This window comes from Asterias rubens, chromosome 7 (assembly GCF_902459465.1).
Source record: "Asterias rubens chromosome 7, eAstRub1.3, whole genome shotgun sequence".
In the NCBI taxonomy this organism is placed as follows: Eukaryota; Metazoa; Echinodermata; class Asteroidea; order Forcipulatida; family Asteriidae; genus Asterias; species Asterias rubens.
In genome coordinates this window covers 8,344,547-8,365,500 of record NC_047068.1, presented here as the reverse complement: position 1 = coordinate 8,365,500, position 20,954 = coordinate 8,344,547, and the positions used below count along the sequence as shown (strand labels likewise).

Here is a 20,954-nt window from a genome sequence, read left to right as displayed (position 1 = left end):
TATTTGGTTCACCGCTGCAAAAGCGCATCCCTTTTGGAGGTCATTTCTAACCAAAGTATACAACTACTAACTCTGAAAAAAATATGGTGGTACAAATCTTTGACTCATTATTTGAAACATCATACTGGTAGCAAACGTAACGCACAAAACATTTGTAGGATTTATTTCTCTTTGGGCTACTTTTCTTTGGTGCTTTAGATCAACATTTCTGGGGTAATTTCTGACCAAAGTATACAAGACAATTACTAACTCTGAAAAAAACCTGGTGATAAAAATCGTTGACTCATTATTTGAAACTTCCTGGTAGCAAACATTTGAAACTCAAACATTCAAACATGTACAAAAAATTCACTGGAATTGTTGTGTCACTTTTCCCTGGTGCTTTGGATAAACATTTCTGAGGTCGTTTCTGACCAAAGTGCGCAATTTTGTTAATACCGAAGGGAAACAAAATGACAATAAAAATCTTTGACTCATTAGATGAAACTTACTGGTTTCAAAAGTAATGTACAAAACATTCATTTGAATGTTGATGTTTTAGGGATCACTTTCAACTTGAAGGAAGGTGAAATCCTCATCAACATTTCTGGTGACGAAAATTCCAAATCTGGTTTGCTTGGGCTGTAAAGATGCTATCAATGTTAGATGTTGTATCAAAAATCATAACATCTTCTCTTGCATTTATACTTATTTTATTTCTTTGGCAATCATAAAAGGCACGAACAAATTAACAAAAACAGTCAAAATTAGCAGGAACATTAACAGAAACTACAAAAACATACACAAAGAAGACTGCGAATCGATGAATTGATTAAAAAGACACATTTGTGTTTTCTGGAGGCTCTCCCTTCTAGCTGATAAAAATGTTAAAAATTTAAGAAAAAAAATATAAAAATGAAACCAAATTTTTGGAACAATTATACCTGCAAACACAAGGTCGTGGTCATAAAAGCGGATAGTAAAACTAAAAAGCAGTGACTGTTAAGCTGCAGAGCTTCTGGTCAACAATGTTTTTTTGCTCGAATTTCCATCATCATCCATCAATTTTCCCTTCACTATAAAGGCACCGGACACGTTTGGTCATTGTCAAAGACCAGTATTCTCACTTGGTGTATCCCAAGGGCGCTGCTGAGTTTAAAAAATTTCCTTATCACTTTCAACAATTCCTGCAGTACTTTCAGATTAGATCTGGTCCAAGTTGGCAGTAGAATGTTGTATTATTTTAAGGCTGCCAACATCACGATACTCCATCACACATTGCCAATAGTGATGGCTCGATCACGTATCAGCTGACTCAACCCCAACCCGGATTTAGGTTCTTCAGACTTGTAATTGAATGTGGGACAGGATGTATTCCAGGGGTCCATTTGCTTTCAGTTCAGCTCGCTGAATGTTTCAGGATAGTTCTACCAGGCATTGAACGTTCTTGAAGGGGCACAGCCATGATTTTTCCTCTGGAAAAGGGGCACTTATGGAAATATTTGTTCAGTTTTTAGCCCCCCAAAATTTGAATCTGAGAAGCGTTACTGATAGTAACGTCTCTCAGATTATGTATGCCAATTATGGATTATGAATGAAATGTTACAGGTTAGTTTTATTGTACATCTTTATTTATATAGGACCAAACAGTTTAAAAACAAAAAACTTTTACTTTCCCTTTAAAAGGTGTTGTTGGAGACTTATACCTTTCCTCTGATAAGGGGCATTTCAATTGGCAAAATTTTATTTTGTATTGGAACTTTGCAAAGGGCACCACAGCAAAGGCACAGGGCACCACAGGAAATAAAAAAAATTCTTCAACTTTGAATTGTATGAAAAGAGATTCTGAGAAATGGAGTTGGCTTTTGCAAACTGCTTATCTTCCAAAGGTTATACGGTATAAATGCAAACAATTGTTTGTGGCCTGACGTTTAAGCCCTACTAGAGTCAAAACTGACTATAGCGGGTCTTAAACCTGAGATTAACGTACCAACTGAGCTGTCTAGCCCCTAATATTGGTGGTCTCTCTTTGTTGAAAATAGCCTTCCCATTCAACCTGTGACTGCTGTATAGCCAGGGATCACACCCAACTTTACAATACAACCTGGGAATGCTAGGCAAGGGATCACCTTCAGGGAATGCGACATTTTATGTCAAACGTCAAGTAATAAGCCACAAGGGGAAACTGGCTGGGTCCCTCTTTAAACCAGTGCATTGTTCCTAATTAAACTACCAGGAGTTAAGTAAGGATATCCGCACAGCCAGAATTCATCATCAACCAGAGTTGAAAGACAGCCCCCCCCCCCCTCCTAAAAGCTGACGCTCTTCAAAAATAAAATTCCTTTCCTGTTTTGACTGACCTCACCTGAAGCGTCTTAAATGGATTATCCTCCCTGGCAACCCCCCTCTCATTTTGTGGACAATAGATATTATGATTAAATCTCTGGACCCAAGATGTGTGCAGAGGGAAATTGTACAAGGAAATGTTGGGGGTTACTCCTGGTCATTAAACCATGGATACGTTCAAAATCTTTGTTGAAGCTCCTGCTCTACCGGTATCTTTGGGGATTCAAGACAATTTGTTTTTCTCTTCGTTATGCCACGTTTGCTGATTTTTAACAGTGGATGTTTCGTGACCATGGAAAAGAGTTACTAAACAAAATTTGAAGTGGCATAGAGACAGCCAATTGTTTTAACTATTTGGCTTTTTACAAAATGATGCAAATCATGACACTCATGTGCCACATTTTCTGGATTGATATTCCATTTGTTGAATGGTGACCATGGAAAATCTGTTTATTTATTTATTTATTTATTTATTTATTTATTCCAACAAAACTGTAAAAAATATAAGAAGATATTTACAATCTAATATACATAAACACGTAATTAAAGAAACAGGATAACCCTGACACTCATGGACGACCCCCAGACCATATTGACAAAGTATCAAACAAAAGGATTGTCAGAACGATCTGAGCAGCTGACCAAGAGTACCAAGATCATCACGTTCCGTCTTAAAGACAGTGGACACTATTGGTACTTGTTAAAGACCATTCTTCTCACTTGGTGTATCTCAACATATGCATAAAATAACAAACTTGTGAAAATTTGAGCTCAATTGGTTGTTGAAGTTGGAAGATAACTAAAATAGAAAAACACCCTTGTCACACGAAGTTGTGTGCTTTCAGATGCTTGATTTCGAGACCTCAAATTCTAAATATGAGGTCTCAAAATCAAATTCGTGGAAAAATACTTCTTTCTCGAAAACTACTTCACTTCTGAGGGAGCCGTTTTTCACAATGTTTTATACTATCAACCTCTCCCCATTACTCGTTACCAAGTAAGGTTTCATGCTAAAAATTCTTTTTGAGTAATTACCAATAGTGTCCACTGGCTTTAATTTAAGGAAGAACTAATAATGCAAATAAGCAGCGAAAAATCCTTTAGCAAGCAAAAACTTTCATTAATTATACATGTATGCAAAACCATCGCTGGCCTCGCAATTCAGGAGGAGAGCTTAACAAGAGCTGACCTTGGAAGTGTTGTTGAAACATGAAATTCATTTATCAAAGCAAAGTAATGAATAAACATTATATGATCTGGTTTCTATCAAAATGATAACTTCCATCTTGTCAGAAATTAATCTAGATTCATCCTAAGAGTCCATCAATTTAAATCTGATAGTAGTATTAATTGCGTTTGTCCTAATTTCATAATTGCTGTCTTTCATAAGACAGTTTTCTTTTTCCATTCAGGTGCACATTGAAGCCATAAGGGACCCACCCATTATCTCTTTGGGAAACGGGTGTCATTTTTTTTTCTGATTGATTACATCAAAATTAATTTTAGTTTTATAGATGATCAATTTACATCGAGGATAAATAATGTAATTTGTTTTGCACCCATACACTGAAAGTACTCTGCGCTAAGCATGCATTACTTCCAAAGCAAAAAGCACGCTAATTGCGGGTGGTTTCTGTAAATAGATGAAGGACGCAACAATGCAAATCCATTGTCAACGCACATACACCTTGTAAAATCTTCTCAATTGCTACATTGATTGCCCATGTTTTTCTGCTGTAAGTAAACACACAAATTGCTTACCAGGGCTCAAATTCATAGAAATGCTTAAGCACAAAATAGTGCTTAGCAATTTTCTGCTTAGCAGAAATGAGCACTATATCAGTCACATAATGTACTTGTGACATGGTTAATTGGCTGGAAACCTTATTCTGGTAAGTGTAGTTTTTGTTGCGCTTAGCTACTTTTTGTGCTAAAGTTAGCTCTATGAAATTTGGGCTCAGTAAACAGCTTATGAAACCGTGCCCAGTTTGAATCCTATGCCCAATTTCATAGAGCTGCTTAAGCACAACAATTAGCTAAACATAACAAAATTATGCTTACCAGATTAAGGTTACCAGCAAAACTATGATACATCACAAGTACAAGTTATGACTGGTGTTCTGTTTATTTCTGCTTAGCAGACACATTCTAAGCAATATTTTAAAGGCAGTGGACACTGTTGGTTATTACTAAAAATTATCATCATCATAAAACCTTTCTTGATTACCAGTACTGGGGAGAGGTTGATAGTATAAAACATTGTGAGAAACGGCTCCCTCTGAAGTGCCGTAGTTTTCAAGAAAGAAATAATTTTCCACAAATTTGATTTCGAGACCTCAAGTTTAGAATTTGAGGTCTCGAAATCAAGCATTAGATAGCACACAACTTCGTATGACGATGGTGTCTTTTCTTTCATTATTATCTCGCAACTTTGATGACCGATTGAGCTCAAATTTTCACAGGTTTGTTATTTTATGCATATGTTGAGGTACACCAACTGTGAAGACTAGTGTTTGACAATTACCAATAGTGTCCACTGTCTTTAAGTAGCTATATGAATTTGGACACTGTTTATATTTGGAAATAGTTTTGTTCATGTTAGTTCCAGTAAATTCACAGTAGTCCTGAACAGAGTCATGAATGGAAGGGAAGTGGGTGTTTCCCTCATGCTTAAATGTAATATCCTTTCTTTACTGATTGTAACTTGATGAAAGCTGACAGGCTTCAGTTAACTCATCTTATCACATGATCGGTTGGGCTAAACATACTGCACATGCTCACCTGATCTATAATGTTATTCTTGTAGGAGTTACGTGGATCCATGTTAGAATGTTAGAACCAAAGATTATAGAGCGCCGCAAGGCGCAAGATGCGGAACTGAAGCTTTAGCTATTGTTGGAACGTGAAATACGCATGGGCGCCATTTCAGCAAGTGAATATTTTGTTTCCCATTGATAGGAATGGTCATTGTCTGCACTGAACTGCACTGATCTATTGTTGTATCAAAAGAGTTACTTGCCGAAATGGCATCCAGTGGGATTTCACATTTCAGCCCGAGTTCCGCATCTTGCGCCTTGCGGCGCTCTATAATCTTTGGTTAGAACAGACAGAAAGTGTACTTGCATGCTTAGAATGGCACATATACATGTATGCACTCATGTGATCAAAAAATTGCTTCTTAAAAGATGTAGTTTTGCATTTTTGCCCCTACATGTGTAGCTACACAAAGTATCGCAATCTGGTATTGTTCATTTCAAGTCTACTTGAGAATCTGGGGTAAACGGCGTCTCAAGTAGATCTTGATTCATCTTCAACAACTTTGCTTGTCTCTGGTCAACCAGCCATCCAGGAAACTAACTGGAATTCCTGGGAATGATTCTTCGTTCATGAATTGCGATTTGAAATTTTTGTTTGCCTCGGGTCAAAGGCCATACAGGCTAAAATGTACCTTCTTACCATTCCCACCACGGTGGGTCTAATAGAACTCAGCTGTTTTGAACAGAGAAAATGCTGGAATTTACAAAATTTGAAAGTTATCCACAAAAAAACGCCAGTCAAAATTAATTAACAAACACAGCTCTGTTTAAAAAAGTTTTCTTAGAACCATCGGGGTCAGAGCGAAACTCATTTTCCAGCTATCTTTTCATAGCTTAAAGAGGCCAACCCAAAATGAAAATGGCCTTCCTGGAACTCCTCCATATATTTATTCATAACTTAACCGTGATTTGAATTATTACTTTTTTGTTTCATCTAAAGGCTGTTGACAAGTGTAGGACTGAGTTGAAGAAGATTCAGAAAAAGGCATCCAAGAACCACAGCGAGAAGTACGTAGAGAAAGAGCAGAAGAGCTCGGAGGAGTTACAGCATCTCACGAAACAGCTTTATGACTTCCGTAATGAGGGTCTTAGAGATGTAAGTATTAAACACGGAAATCAGCGTGTCCTGGCTGAACAGATCAGGGCACCGGACTCAAGCTCTGATAAACTCTATTCAGCAAAGTTTGGGTTCGAGTCCCGGTCGTAACACTTGTGTCATGAAGAAAGACACTTAACCATTACAGTTTTTATACTTCCTCCAAGTTAATGTTGTGAAGGTTTAAAACAAAAAATAATTTTGTTTTGTATAGATTGCCTGGACCTGTTTGTCGCGCGTGATATGGGCTTTGGGACAATAATTTTCCAATTAAATTTACACTCAAATTTATAGTGTCATGGCCGATTGGCCTAGTGCTCTAGACTTAAATTCTGGTGGCTATATCATTGGGTTGTGGGTTCAAATCCCGGTCATGACACTTATTTCCATGAGCAAGACAGTTATTAACTGTTTCTGTGAGCAAGACACTTAACCATAAGTGCTTCTCTTCACCCAGGGGTAAATGGGTACCTGTGAGGGCAAAGATGGTTCTTGTGATTTATTTAGCTTGATGCAATACTTACTTGGCAGCACAGACTGCATAATCCCTAGGGAGCTGAGATGGTTAAAGCAATGAAATTTATGTGCCACTTACCATGGTAATTATTTCATGCACCATGAGTGCAGTATTGGAGGATACTGACGCTATATAAACTCAGGCATGATATTCATCCTTCTTTAGTTCCATTTTAGATCCGAAAAATTGTGATTAAATAGATTGAAATGCTTATTAAAGCCTACACCAGGGCCAAATTTCATAAAGCTTCTTAAGCACAAAAAACAGCTAAGCACAACAAAATTATGCTTACCAGAATTAGGTTACCGGCTAACCTATCATGTACAGTTTGTGACTGGTATCCTGCTCAATTCTGCTTAACAGGAATGTGTCAAGCATTATTTTCTAATAGAGCAGCTCTATGAAATTGGGCCCATGTTCATATGTAGGTCAGCTCATGTTCTCAATAAAATAATCCTACTTTTTTGATTCAATTTTTCAATGACTTAAAGACAGTGGACACTATTGGTATTTGTCAAAGACCAGTCATCTCACTTGGTGTATCTCAACATATGCATAAAATAACAAACCTGTGAAAATTTGAGCTCAACTGGTCGTCGTAGTTGCGAGATAACAATGAAAGAAAAAACACCATTGTCACACGAAGTTGTGTGCTTTCAGATGCTTGATTTCGAGACCTCAAATTCTAAACTTGAGGTCTCGAAATCAAATTCTTGGAAAATTACTTCTTTCTCAAAAAATACGTCACTTCAGAGGGAGCTGTTTCTCACAATGTTTTATACTATCAACCTCTCCCCATTACTCATTACCAAGTGAGCTTTTATGCCGATAATTATTTTGAGTAATTACCAATAGTGTTCACTGCCTTTAATGTCATGCCTGATAAGTGTACGTTGTTTTTATTATGTTATGGGTCACAAATGTGAATCTTCTTCATGCGTTTACTCTCTTGGGTCTAATCAAGTAAATGCCAAGGATAAGACAATGTAGTCTCGAGTGACTTGCTTTCCTTGGAATTAACCTTGCGGTTTGAATGATTCTCGTTTTTTTCTAGGTGTGGTCCAAGGAGAGAAAACGATATTGTCACGTCGTGGAGAGATACTGTTCCCTCATTAAGAATGACTCGGCGTTCTACAGCAAAGTACGTATGACAATTAGAGCACTCCGGGTGTTTCTTTTTGTTTTATTTAATGAGGTATTTTGATTTGTACACTTTTGCTTTTACCGTGGTTTCTTACACAATAGACCAATGGAACAATGGACCCACAAGTGAATTCTTTGTTCAATATGGCCCCCACAAGGGAGTTCTAGAACAGCAATGGCGGTGGGGGGGGGGAGGGTTATTACGTACTTCTTATTATCCATTAATTTTAACACCCGGCCAATTCGTTTTCATTTGAAAATTAAAGCTCTGTCAAAATGAGTAATTCAATTGCATCAGTTTAGCATTCACTGGTCAGATCAGATCATTCAATTTCATGTGGCCACCAGACTCTTCCATTTTGTTAAAGCCAGCAGCAAGAGCTTTTCAATCATTCAATTTCATGTGTAAATAGGTAGAAGTTCAACTCAAGAATGGTCAAAATGTAGTCACGAGTGCCTATAAATGACATATTGACTGGAACAAATTTAAGTAAGAAAAACGAAATCATGTGTGCACAAGAAAAAAAACTGAATGCATTGATAGCCAAAAAGAAACCTTAGTTTGAGTGGATAGTGGATTAGGGAAAATGCGTGTTATTGAAATTAAAATTTCTCAAACAATAAACCAAAAGGGAAACTGACAAATTTTTGAACACCAAATCATTAAAGGAAATCGGGGGGAAAAAATTGCTGAAAATGGCCAGGAAACGTTTATTTTTTAAATTTTAATTTAAGTGGGTATTGATCATATGCCTCTCTTAATGTTCATGCATGACGTCACAATTCTTACCCAAAATGAGGCCATAGGCGCACGTCTGTCCACCACCAGTGCACAAGCAGTGGCTCCGCCTAAGGCCTTGTTTTGGGTTAGAATTGTGACGTCATGCAGAGGTGTATGGGAAAGGAAGTCTTGGAGTAGGGGGGTGATTCTCTTCATGGCCCTCTTGTGGTCAAATTACTCTAGCTGGTTGAGTTTGACAGGTGTGTTTTTTGAGTTGCTGCAACTGACCGAAACGTGAACCACGCAACTTGTTTTTGTTAACTCGGCAGTTTCGCTTTATAATTAGAGTCTCATAGTTTTAGCAGACTTTTTAAGAGTGATGTTGAATTAAATAGTAACTTGGCCTCTGGAATTCATTTATGGGTGATTGGAGTATCTGAATGGCATTTAGAGCGAGTAAATCAGCAGATTGTGGTTCTAAGAGTAATTTGAAAACCAGAATGCAAATGCTCATCTCATTAGATTCACAAAGTTATTTGTACAGATCAGAGAAGAATACTTCATTCATTAGCTGTACTTTCCTTTCAATTGCACCATGTATCTGGACAAAAATCACTGGGCAGGCTCGAGCTTCTACATGGCGCTCGATTTGATGATGATGATGATACAGTGCTTTACACACATTGGTTTAATAAAGGGTCTGGGTACTTTTAATGGGACACAAAACACAATGTCCACAGATTTACATTAAACTTACACGGTTTGAAGATAATGGTGGTAGAAAACTTCCCTTAAAATATTACTTGCTGGGGTGCTGTAGTCTTTGAGAAATGAGGGGGGGGGGAACCCTTTCTACATAGAAATACATTTTAATGACCATCTCAATTTTGAAAGGGCAACAAACAAATCACAAGTTTAATTTGAATGTAAAACTTATACATGTTAACCCCCACGCCAAAATATTAACATAAAGTGACCTTTTAATGTCACAAAAACAAAATGGACATAATTAACAGTATATTTAGCCCTGTATTTGTGTTGTATTACGTATCAAATGATTTTAATTTATAATGTAACTAATTCATATTCTAGGCATTGTGAAATCTGCGGTTAGCTTGTGGGATTCGAGCCAACAATTTTGTACTTGCAAGTCCTGCAGTCCAACTACTCGATCACAGTGTTCAGTTTTTCCCACTTTATTTCTGGAGTCCGTCCCAAACTCGATGCTTTTTTTTTTACCGAATGGGGGCGCTCTCAGCGGTATTTTGTATCACTTCCGCGAGTATATGCGATTCGCACTGCACAGGTTTATCAGGCGATCTGTCACTTTTGTTGTGCATAGTTTTAATTTGCTTAGAGGTGGATTATAAGTTTACCATGATGGATATGATGTCTGTGGTTGAAATGTGTTCCAGTCTTTAATAACTGTTTTGGGTATGAATGAATATACTCCCGGAAGTGGTACATATGTGAGAGCGCCCTCACGGGGTCAAAAGTACGGCGCATTTGCATGAATACACCTGGAAGATTGAACTGAGTGTACTCTTTCTCCAATCACATTAAAGCGTCCTGTGTGTGTTAATCCTGATTAGCTTTCAGTATGTTGCTTCCTCAAACTATATTAATGACATTCCAATGTGCAAATGTTGACATGCAATTCACTAATCAGGTAAGGGTAGCATGGAGAATGGCGACTGCTCTATCAAACAATCATATGCTCCAACAAACCTATGTTCTAACAACCCTATGTTCTGAAAACTCTATGTTCTGAAAAACCATGTGTTCCAAAAAAAACCTTTTGATTTTCATGCAGGGTTATGGTAAAAGTTGGGGTTGGGGTTAGGGTTAGGATAAAGAAAATACACAAGGGGTGTCGAAACCAAAGAGATGTTGGAACGTAGAGGTGTCAACACCAAATTCATTTATTTGTTACACATCATCGGAACAATTAGCATTGTTGCTAGAATAAGGTTACCAGCCAAAAAAGCTTTGACTGGTATCACGCTTCTTTAATTCTAAGCAATAGAAAATAGGCCTCCATAAAGCTTTTAGGCAGAAAATACTGCTTAGCAAATTTCTAGGCTGAGCAAAAAGTGAGTGGGGCACCAGTTGCAACTATGTATCCTTTATGAAATTGTGGCTGGTAACCAGTTTCTGTTAAGCAATGTTTTGATGGGCTGAGCATGTGTTATGCTTACAGGCTTTGTGAAATTGGGATCAGGGCCCAATTTCATAGAGCTGCTTAGCACAAAAATTTGCTTAGCATGAAATTTCTTCCTTGATAAAAACAGGATTACCAACCAAATTTCCATTTGTTGCTTATTGCTAGTTACTGGTATTCAGCTGTTGTTTGCTTATCCTGAAAATCACTTGGAAATTTGGTTGGTAATCCTGTTTTTATCAAAGCAAAAATTTCATTCTAAGCAAATTTTTGTGCTTAGCAGCTCTATGAAATTGGGCCCTGGTTAAAGGGGGCAGCACAGTAAAGCTTGGTAGAATTACTGAGGGAAGTACTAAAATTACGATTGGTTGTTCATTTTTGTTGATACTTTTTTTCCCAACAGGCTCAGAGTGTTCTCCGACATCGGATGCCAAAATGGACCGAGTCCTGTGCCAAAGTAGAGAAGCTCACCGAGGAATGCGAAGACACACTCAGCACTGTAAGTTAGACATAGTTGTTGACGATGATTGCAAAACCAAGATTGTTGATTCTCATAATATCGCAAACACATGTCAGGACTTAATCCTCATTTTGTGAATAGCGTGATTAGAAACAGAACTTCAACATTTTTTGGCAAAGACATCAAGAGGAGACCGTTGAATAAAAATGCAAAAATGTTTGATGGCGTCACATTTTAATTATTTGGCCTGTACATTACAGAGAATCTTTAGTTCATTTCTGAAATTTGATGATATTCAATCGAAACAGCATTTGTGTTTACCGTTTATATTGCGCCCCAAACCCTCATTCAAATGTAATGTATAGACCCATTTGTTTTTTATGTTTGATGCAACATGTTTCAAATTTCACTCTGAAAGAGTATCAAATAAAATGGTGTTTTACAACAAATATTCCTACTTTTTTTCTCAAGACCAAATATCAAGCCTGAAAACAATTCCTCTGGATATAGAAAGTGGGAAACTGTTCAAATTCTTCCTAGCATAAAGGCTTGGCTTAGATTCAAACCCTTTAATTATGTTTACAAAGCTCCAAACTGAAAGCAGTACAAAAACAGAATGCAATAACTTTCTTCCACTCCAAGAAAGAGTTCAACGTTATCTACATATGGTTCAGAAAGGAGGATTCCCGAATAACCAGATTTGCCAAAAAGGAAGTACACATTTCTTGGCAAAGATACAAATGGTAGGGGTGAATGCGTTCAACAATTCTTAGATGTGCAGTTAAAGGAATGTTTGGAAGAGATTTTCTTGCAATCAATATGACCTTGTATGACATTTTGCACAAAAGCATCAGTAGGTGAAAGAAAGCAGGCGTGTGAATCTCCTACAAAATTTTGTTTTGTTGTTATCAAGTAATAAACCACAAGCAAATCCCATGCAGGCTCAAACATTGGGACTGTCAAACTGCGCAAGTTTATTGCCTTCATGCTTTTAAGCAATGTTTATGGGACCAAAGTGGTCCCCAAATGTTGTGAACATGCACAAGATTATTTTTGTCAATTAAATTACAATTTTTTATTTATTTATTTATTTATTTTTTTTTTTATTTTTTTTTTTTTTTGGGGGGGTCACCCATTGGCCAGTGGAAGATTGTTTGTCCGACAAATGACTCAATTAGCTTTTTCACATCACAAATGTTCCAAATACTGATGATGATTACATCATGTCTTTAAAAGATGTATGAACTACATGTATCATAATCGCAAATGTCAAGAATACATTTTAGTCATGTCCATTTTCCTTTCAATCCAAATAAACATCTTGATATGACGTCTGGATGGCAGGTGTACTCTGGCCCCCTGGGAAATCCACTTCAGATGGAATTAAGAAGCTCCAAACGTCTCTACGAGCGCAACATCCTGCTCGCACAGAGCGAGGGACACAAAGGGAAAGAAAAGGTTCCAACGCCAGGGCAGTCTCATGTAAGCCGCTTAGAAAATCTCCAAAAAAAAATAGTGAATGGCCTAATTTTTTGAGTCTTGTAAAGTCTTTCTGAAAAGCTAATAGACCTTTATCATGGTGCAGCCATCTTAAAATTTCCCCATTGATATCAATGTAACCATTACGAGGCTGGAAGAACAAAATAGTCTGGTTCCTATTTGCATAATGATTATTAGCATTCGTTATTGTTAATCGATACAAGAAATGTGACCAAGATGGAGGCAGCATGATGAAGGTCTAAAGAAGGCTACTAATGACTTTAATCTCTCGTAAGGGGATTATGTCATACAGCTTTTTGGTACGAAAATTTGTTAAAGACAGTGGACACTATTGGTAATTACTCAAATTAATTGTTAGCATAAAAACTTAGTTGGTAATGAGCAATGGAGAGCTGTTGATAGTATAAAACATTGTGAGAAACGGCTCCCTCTGAACATGGAGGAAGAAACTCTGAAGGAAGTAATGTTGTTTTTGAGAAAGATCAAATTTCACACTAATAATAAAATACTTCAGCATTTGAAAGCACACAAAGTAATGCAAGAAGGGTGGTTTTTTTTTTCATTATTCTTTTGCAAATTCCATGACCAATTGAGCCCAAATTTTCACAGGTTTGTTATTTTATGCGTATGTTGGGATACACCAAGTAAAACTGGTCTTTGACATTTACCAAACATGTCCAGTGCTTTTAAGTTCAAACTGTTTTTTTTTTGCTATGGGGCTATTCAGAATAATCAATGTTTTAAATTGAGAAAATCGAAATTCAGTAGTTAACCTTTTTAAAATAGTGACATGGTTATACAAAAATAAGAATGATGCACTTTGCAGCTGGCACCTTGCCAATCAGCAGGTCAATATTAGATGTTGCCTAGGGACTCACTTAAAGTGAGGACTCAGCTGTTAATATCTCTTCATTATTCGGATACAGTCTACGGTGCTATTCACACAATAGCAATTAAACTGGGGTCCCTCGATTAATTTTAGCATGGTTGTAAAATGTACCAATGTTTGAAAAGACTTTGCAAGAGAGCTTGGATAGTAGAAACAAATTGTTGTCCTTTCACATGAGGTACATTTTGTAAAATTGTACAACCATGCTACAATTTAGCAAGGGACCCTTGCTAAATTGCTCTTGTGTGAAAGGGGCTATTACGTGAGTGGGAGAGGGGGATCAACTCATCATAAAACATGTTACTAATAGCCTGTAAAAGGTTGTTTAACAGCAGTTTAGGATGCAGTTACTTTGTGAAATATGCACTAAAATAAGAATCAACTATAAATTGTAGTAAACTTGTGGGTACAACCATGTATTAAATCTCTTTTGATGGAGTGTTGGCTCTGAAAAGAGTCGGTTTGGTTTGCTACTCCCTCAAAAGAGTTTTAATACATGGTTGAACCCGCAAGTTAACTGTTATATAAAGTTTACATTTGCAGTGGAAAAAAAACACTACAAAAGGAAAAGATGAAAAATTCCACCCAATAAAAAATGGTTGCATTTAATACTGCAGGTATTATGGTTGATGAGCATTCTGCAACAGCTAATTTTGGTTGGGTCTTTTTCAAGATAAAAATTGGTCAGGCTTCCTCATATTTTGTTAATGTGTACAATACTAGCATTCCACAAATCACCACATTGTTTTTTTTGACAGATTTGAACAAAGAATTCCATCATCCAAGTTTTACAGGAAATGACTCAGTAAAACCACTTTGGGGATCATATTTCACTTTCCATGTTTGCTGAAGTAGCAAAGATAATAATGATTGTAACAGACCTAAAATATTTATTTATAAAATATGGAATGTGATCATTGGTTTGCTGGATGTTTCTACTAAGATTGGTTTATGTATTAAAAAGAAAAATAATAATATTGGGCACTTGTATACTACTGGTATTCACCAATGGCATAGGAACTTTACTGCCCCAGTCAACGGACCACTTTGTTTAATTCCTTAAACCATCTCAGCTTATTTACAGTCTGTGCTACCAAATATGTAGCGCATCCAGCTGTATCTATTTGTGGGGTGACCAAAGAAAATTCCATTGACAAGAACGGGATATGAACCTGGGACCACCTAACTTACTTGCCATTGCCCTCCTGAATGAGCTATCTAGCCTTAAAGGCAGTGGACACTTTTGGTAATTACTCAAAATAATTATTAGCATAAAACCTTACTTGGTAATAAGTAATGGGGAGAGGTTGATAGTATAAATTATTGTGAGAAACAACTCCCTCTGAAGTGACGTAGTTTTTGAGAAAGAAGTAATTTTCCACTAATTTGATTTTGAGACCTCAAGTTTAGAATTTTAGGTCTCGAAATCAAGCATCTGAAAGCACACAACTTCATGTCACCAGGGTGTTTTTCCTTTCATTATTATCTCGCAACTTCGACGACCAATTGACCTCAAATTTTCACAGGTTTGTTATTTTATGCATATGTTGAGATACATCAAGTGAGAAGACTTGTCTTTGACGTGTCCAGTGTCTTTCATGTCTTTAACGTTTTCCCTGTTTTGTGAATGTCTTTGTTGGGGATGCCAGTCAGAAGCAATTCAACCCTAAACTTCCAAAAACCAAGGATTACACTGAAGTTTTCGATACAACCTGGGAAGCGGCAGTACAGGGATCACACTTCAAAACGTAGTGTTACGCCCCTTGAGGTGTGATAAAAGAACCTAGTATTGTTATTGGTTTTTTTTTTAGGTGTTCGTGCATTTCAGCACGAACACCTATTGTTATTGCTCTGTTTTTTTTTTCTTCTCCATCTTCCTTCTTCTTCACCGTCAACTCTTCTCTACAGCATAACTCAAGATTCAAGCCAAACTGAACCTTGAAACTCATCAGACAATTGAACCTCAATACGAAGACGGCACAGTTTTCATTACGTCATGATGACGTCATTAGGTGTCAAATTACAAGGTTTTTAAAGTTGAAAAGGGACCATTTTCGTTTTGCTGTATCTCAACGAATATGAAAGTTTTCGCATCTGATAGACCAAGACTGGGGCAACATTTGAAAAGTTAACGCCAAAATCATACAACCTTAGCATCCGGGTCGTTACCCTGGGTCGAAGTTCACCTTCGGGTTTTTTTCGTAAAAAAACAACTTTTGAGCTTTTCTACGGAATAACTCAAGATTGAGATTGAATGGAATGTTGAAACTCAACAGATAGTTGAATCTCAGTATCAAGACAACACATACTTAATTACGTCATTATGACGTCATCGGGAATTGAATTACGTTAGATCAAAGTTTAATATTTGTAAAAATCATAACTCAAAAACTATGATTCGGATTTTGACAATCTACACATCATCGGATAGATCATTAAAAGTTGGGCAAATGCTTCACAGAACACGTAAAATATTTTTAATACTTCTAGTGCAAAACGAAAGTTGAAAATTTCATAAAATCTTATCGTATTCATGTTTTTAAAACTACTGATCATTTCAACGTAATTTTTGTTTCAGATTGTAAAACAGCAATCCCGCTCAATCTTTTGCACAGAAATAACAAAATTTGGACCTTTACATCAGTCGAAAAGGGACGTCAAAGCACCTGTTGACCCACGCGTTTACCCCATTTTGATCAACAACGCACGCTATGTACGCTATGCAGTGCAAGCGCCGATTTTTTGGGGGGAATTCCCAAAAGTGCTCTCTTTAGTCCAGCGAAAGAGGGCGCTGTAACGTTTTTAGTAACATCGAGCGCTGAGTGAATCGCGGTGAATCGCAATAGTTGAGTAATAATGAACAACGTCTCGCACCAAAACTACAAGTAGGAATACATTTGCATTGATGTTATAAGATACATTATACACCTTCAGATAGTCCATCACATAATTATAAAATGTTTACAAGTCATACATCAGCTGAAAGGTTTTAATGAACTAGTCAGGATCTACACAAATGAAATCAGTTTAAACTTGGCTTCTTGTTCAAACCAGCAGAGGTTGAAAATAATTGGTCAAAGAAAAATAATTTCACAACCACACATTTGATTTTTTATATATTTATACGTCATTGGGTAGGTATGTAACAACTTAAGAAACGATACACAACATTGACTATTAAACCCTGACCTCCAGTTAAACAGGAAGATGCAGTTAATTATTTGAAAAAATATTACTCCAGAACCAGAAATTAGTTGTTTATTATCTGAACGTCGTCAGATAAGGCTTTGAAAAACATTACTAACGCTATAATTTGTGACCTGAAAAAATTGTCTTCCGGTTCAAACCGGATGTTTAAATTTTATATTTGAAAAAAATCATAACATCTGAACCATACATTGGATTTTTTCAATCTATGCATCATCTGAAAGGTCTTAATAGACTTATCACGTGCTATACAATTTGCAACCCTGTTTGACCTTGACTTCCAGTTAAAATTGCAATTTGATATATAATGTTTGAAAAATAAAAAAATCCTAAACCACATGATTTGATTTTTATCATCTATACGTCAAAAGAAAGAACTCAAAAGACATCACCAACGCTACCAAGTGTGACCTCATTTGACAGTACCTTCCGGTTCAAAACGGAAGTTGAAACTTTATATTTGAAAAAATCATAACTTCTAAACCAAATATTGGATTTTTACAACCCATCCATCATTTAAAAGGTCTTAATAAACTTATCACGCGCTACATAAAAAGTAACCCCTATTTGACCTTTTATCCGATGCAAACCGGAAGTTGGTGTTTAATTTGTAAAAAAATCATAACTCCTTAACCAGTCATTGGATTGATGAGGTAAATGTTGTCACCAATTCATTCACTCACTCACCACGAACACCTTGTTTTTGTAGTAAACAAAAACTGTACATGTACCTCTAGTTTTTTTTTTTTTTTTTTTTTTTTTTTTTTCAGCAACCATTGAACCTGAGCAACTGAGTAACCATGGAATGACCCTTCCTGATTGCAAAGATCCTAAATTAGCCTCATTTCAACAGCTATTTAAAAGTTAACATCAAAGTGAATTTTTGTTTTTAATTTTTAAAGGAGGCACCAGAGCGACCTTCTTCAACCGACATGACCGACGCCCATTCCTCTGCCAATTACTGCAGTGCCACCTTGCCCAACCCTAAGAGAGATAAAGGCTCTGGGATCCGCCACACTAAATCCATGATCCAACATATCCCCCAGGGTAAGTTGCAGATATTCTTCCTATTCTCACCATTACAACAATGTGCATAAAGCAGTACTTTCCCAAGTTCTGTGAAAAAGAAATCACGGGCAAATCACTCGGCTGGATTTTAAATCCTCGACCTTTGCATTGGTAGAGCGGAGGTCTCACCACTATCACTGAGCTAGCCTGGTGGCTACAGCCAAGTTTGAATCCTATGTGTTAGCAGCGTGTACTGCAACGGTTGTGGGTTTTACTAATAAAACCCATGAATAAAACCCACTCATTTGCCCATGATTTTTTCTCATAGTCTAATGATATTGATTTCTTGTAAATAGACTGTTAAATGTTTTATTTCGTGTACCTTTTGTATTATTACTGTATATTTCCAGCTTTAATTTTCCCGTTTGCTTACTTATCATTTATATATATTTTTTGTGTGAAGCGCCTAGAAACTTATTTTTAGTATAAAGCGCTATATAAATGTAATCATTATTATTATTTACAGATATCTGGGCATCCTTGTCGTGGGTTAGATTTCCCCTTCAGTGAGTTGTCCGTTGAACTTGGGAAAGTACTGAGTATAGACCGTATTGAATTTGAAGTCACCGTTCAAATATCTGCCGTACAAGATGGCGTCTGCGAGCGTGTGCGTGGGATGTGCGTGCTTGTGCCGTAGAAATCTACCCGGGAACGCTGCGTGCTGCGTGTTTCTTTAATGTATGCGTTCAGACGCGCATACGATTTGACCTATAAAATGGCGACTTTCATAGCAGCAAAGGGGTTATTCAATACGGTCTGACTATTCAGTGCCTTATACACATTGGTGTATTAAGGGTAAAAACAAATCATATGAGTATTTACCGAACCTTTTACATCCTTATTTTTATTCTTCTTGTGGGTTAATTTTAGGAGGTGTTAGTGTAACATCATTGCCACGGAATTCCTTCTTACGCAGAGTATCCGAAGGTGGGGATAATATCTCCGCGGACGTCCAGAAACTGACCAAAGTACAAGCCATGTACAGTCACATTGCCAGCACTGAAAGTCAACTCAACTTCAACGAGGTACAAACACTCTCTGTTCCTCTTCATTGAGGGCCACATTTTATGGGCTCGCTTACACCCGTTTCAGGCGCTCCAGAGTCGCACCAAACATTATTCTGAATTAAGTACATGAAAAGTTTGACGTCTGAAACAGCGACTGGACGAGCTAGAAGTCGAAAGATCGCCAGTTGCAGTCGTTCTGAACGGTTTTGGTGCGTCTTGGTTTCAAGCGTCAATCTTGTCATGAGCCGAGCCAAATGTTATGTAAAAGTTCACCTGTCTGAAACCAAAATTTATTTTGGGTGGACCTAGAGTTACGTCTAATCTATTTGGTTTGGCACCTGTCTGAAACGAGTGTTAGGGTGTCTTGGGCGAGTGGTTTAGAGCATCAAATTCAAGTTCTGGTGTTTAGGTCGTCAGAGTGTGGATCCAAATCCCGGTCATGTCCTTGAGCAAGATGCTATACCCAGGGGTATAAATGGGTACCTGCGTGGGTACGCGTTGATATTGTTTGATTGTTTGATATTGAGGTTGATAATAATAAAAATGATAATAAGAATTGTTATGCGCACATTTCCACCCTGCTGGGTGTTCAAGGCGCAGTAAAACCAAAAACAAAACAAAACAAAACACAGAAAAACAGACACAACAAAATTAGTCCTTGAAAACCTGTGACATATAGGATAAGTTTTGAGAACAGGATTTCCTAGACAATGTCACAATGCGGAGAGCGGTATTTTGGAGGCGTTGAAGACGGGAAATCTAGTTGTTAGGAAGACTGTAGAGAAGAGGATTGTCATTGTCAAGGCTAGAAGTAACAATTGAATTAAAGACCTTTTCAGTGGCACTTTTGTCAAAGTACTTGTGAGTCATACCTATATTCCTGATGTGATATGATGACAGACGAACAATGTTGTTGATGTGGGGCTGAAGTGTCGTCGATGAATCAAACCCTGTAAGTTGAGAAGGATCAGCACAGAACATCATGGTTAAGCAGTAATATGTCATTACATCTAGGTTGCTATGCCTCACAATTTCACCTCTTCCTCTTCTGACCCCATCGTAATCCCAGGTCAAACCAAAATCAGTTGGAGTCTACAGCCTTCTGCATTATTTGGGTCGTTGAGTCTCGTTCAGATTTGTCGTCAGGAAAACATAATTGTTCTTGTTGATCTAATAGGGTGATATCATCGGACTGGTCGGACCAAAGAACAACGGCTGGTACTATGGACACAATTACCACTCCAAGAGAAGCGGCTGGTTCCCAATAGCTTATACCCACCCTGTACAGACCAATGATAATGAACAGAATGGAAGCAGAAGGTTTGTAGTTAGAACAAGAATTAGAATTATTTATTCGGGCAACATTAAAGGAATGTTACAGAATTGGTAAGAAACAAATCGTGAATATCACAGATTTACATCAAACTTACACAATGTATGATGATGATAGTAGAAAACATCCCTTGAAATATTTCTTTCTGAAATATCATATTTGAGAGAAATAACTTATCTAGTTTCGCGTTTGGAGTGAGCGTTTTATTCTTCTTCTTTTTTACATCGATATCATGTAAAATGTGTAATTGTTTTTTCACTATTTTCTCGCGACCCAGTTGGCTGATCGCTCTCTAACTTCTCCAGGTTTGTCAGTTTATGTACGTGGTGGATAACATTAAGTGCTTACACTGCCAGCAAATGTTTTGTAGCAAAACCAATTCTGTAATGTTCCTTTAACAAGTTATAAAACAAAAAAAATCGGAAATTGTAGTGCATCTCAAACTCTCTTAACAAAATGATATTCATAACATTGGGATTCAAAATCAGCCTTATTTTAAAGAACACATGTATGGTTGATAATCAGAAACATCAGAAAAAAAAGTTCACTAGTTTAAATCTGAGCTCTCTGATTGATAAACCCTGGGTCAAATAAAGATTTTGTAAATTCATATCTGTGATTGCACGCTGATTGGTTCAACAGGAAAGGTAGGGGGTAAAAAATTAAGAAAAAGTTAAACCAATAGATGCAGAATTCCCAAAATGTTAGTGA

General features: G+C 37.1%; 1 protein-coding gene across 2 annotated transcripts in view; it reads left to right on the top strand.

Moving 5' to 3' along the window:
• The window catches only part of LOC117292265 (brain-specific angiogenesis inhibitor 1-associated protein 2-like), a 59,612-nt gene that overhangs the window by 31,329 nt on the left and 7,329 nt on the right, over positions 1-20,954 (top strand). For both annotated transcript variants that reach the window (XM_033774258.1, XM_033774259.1), the window contains exons 6-12: positions 6,082-6,237; positions 7,809-7,895; positions 11,183-11,278; positions 12,584-12,721; positions 17,738-17,882; positions 18,774-18,928; positions 20,088-20,230. In XM_033774258.1, coding sequence (XP_033630149.1) covers positions 6,082-6,237; positions 7,809-7,895; positions 11,183-11,278; positions 12,584-12,721; positions 17,738-17,882; positions 18,774-18,928; positions 20,088-20,230 — 920 coding nt within the window. The remainder of the gene's footprint in view (positions 1-6,081; positions 6,238-7,808; positions 7,896-11,182; positions 11,279-12,583; positions 12,722-17,737; positions 17,883-18,773; positions 18,929-20,087; positions 20,231-20,954) is intronic.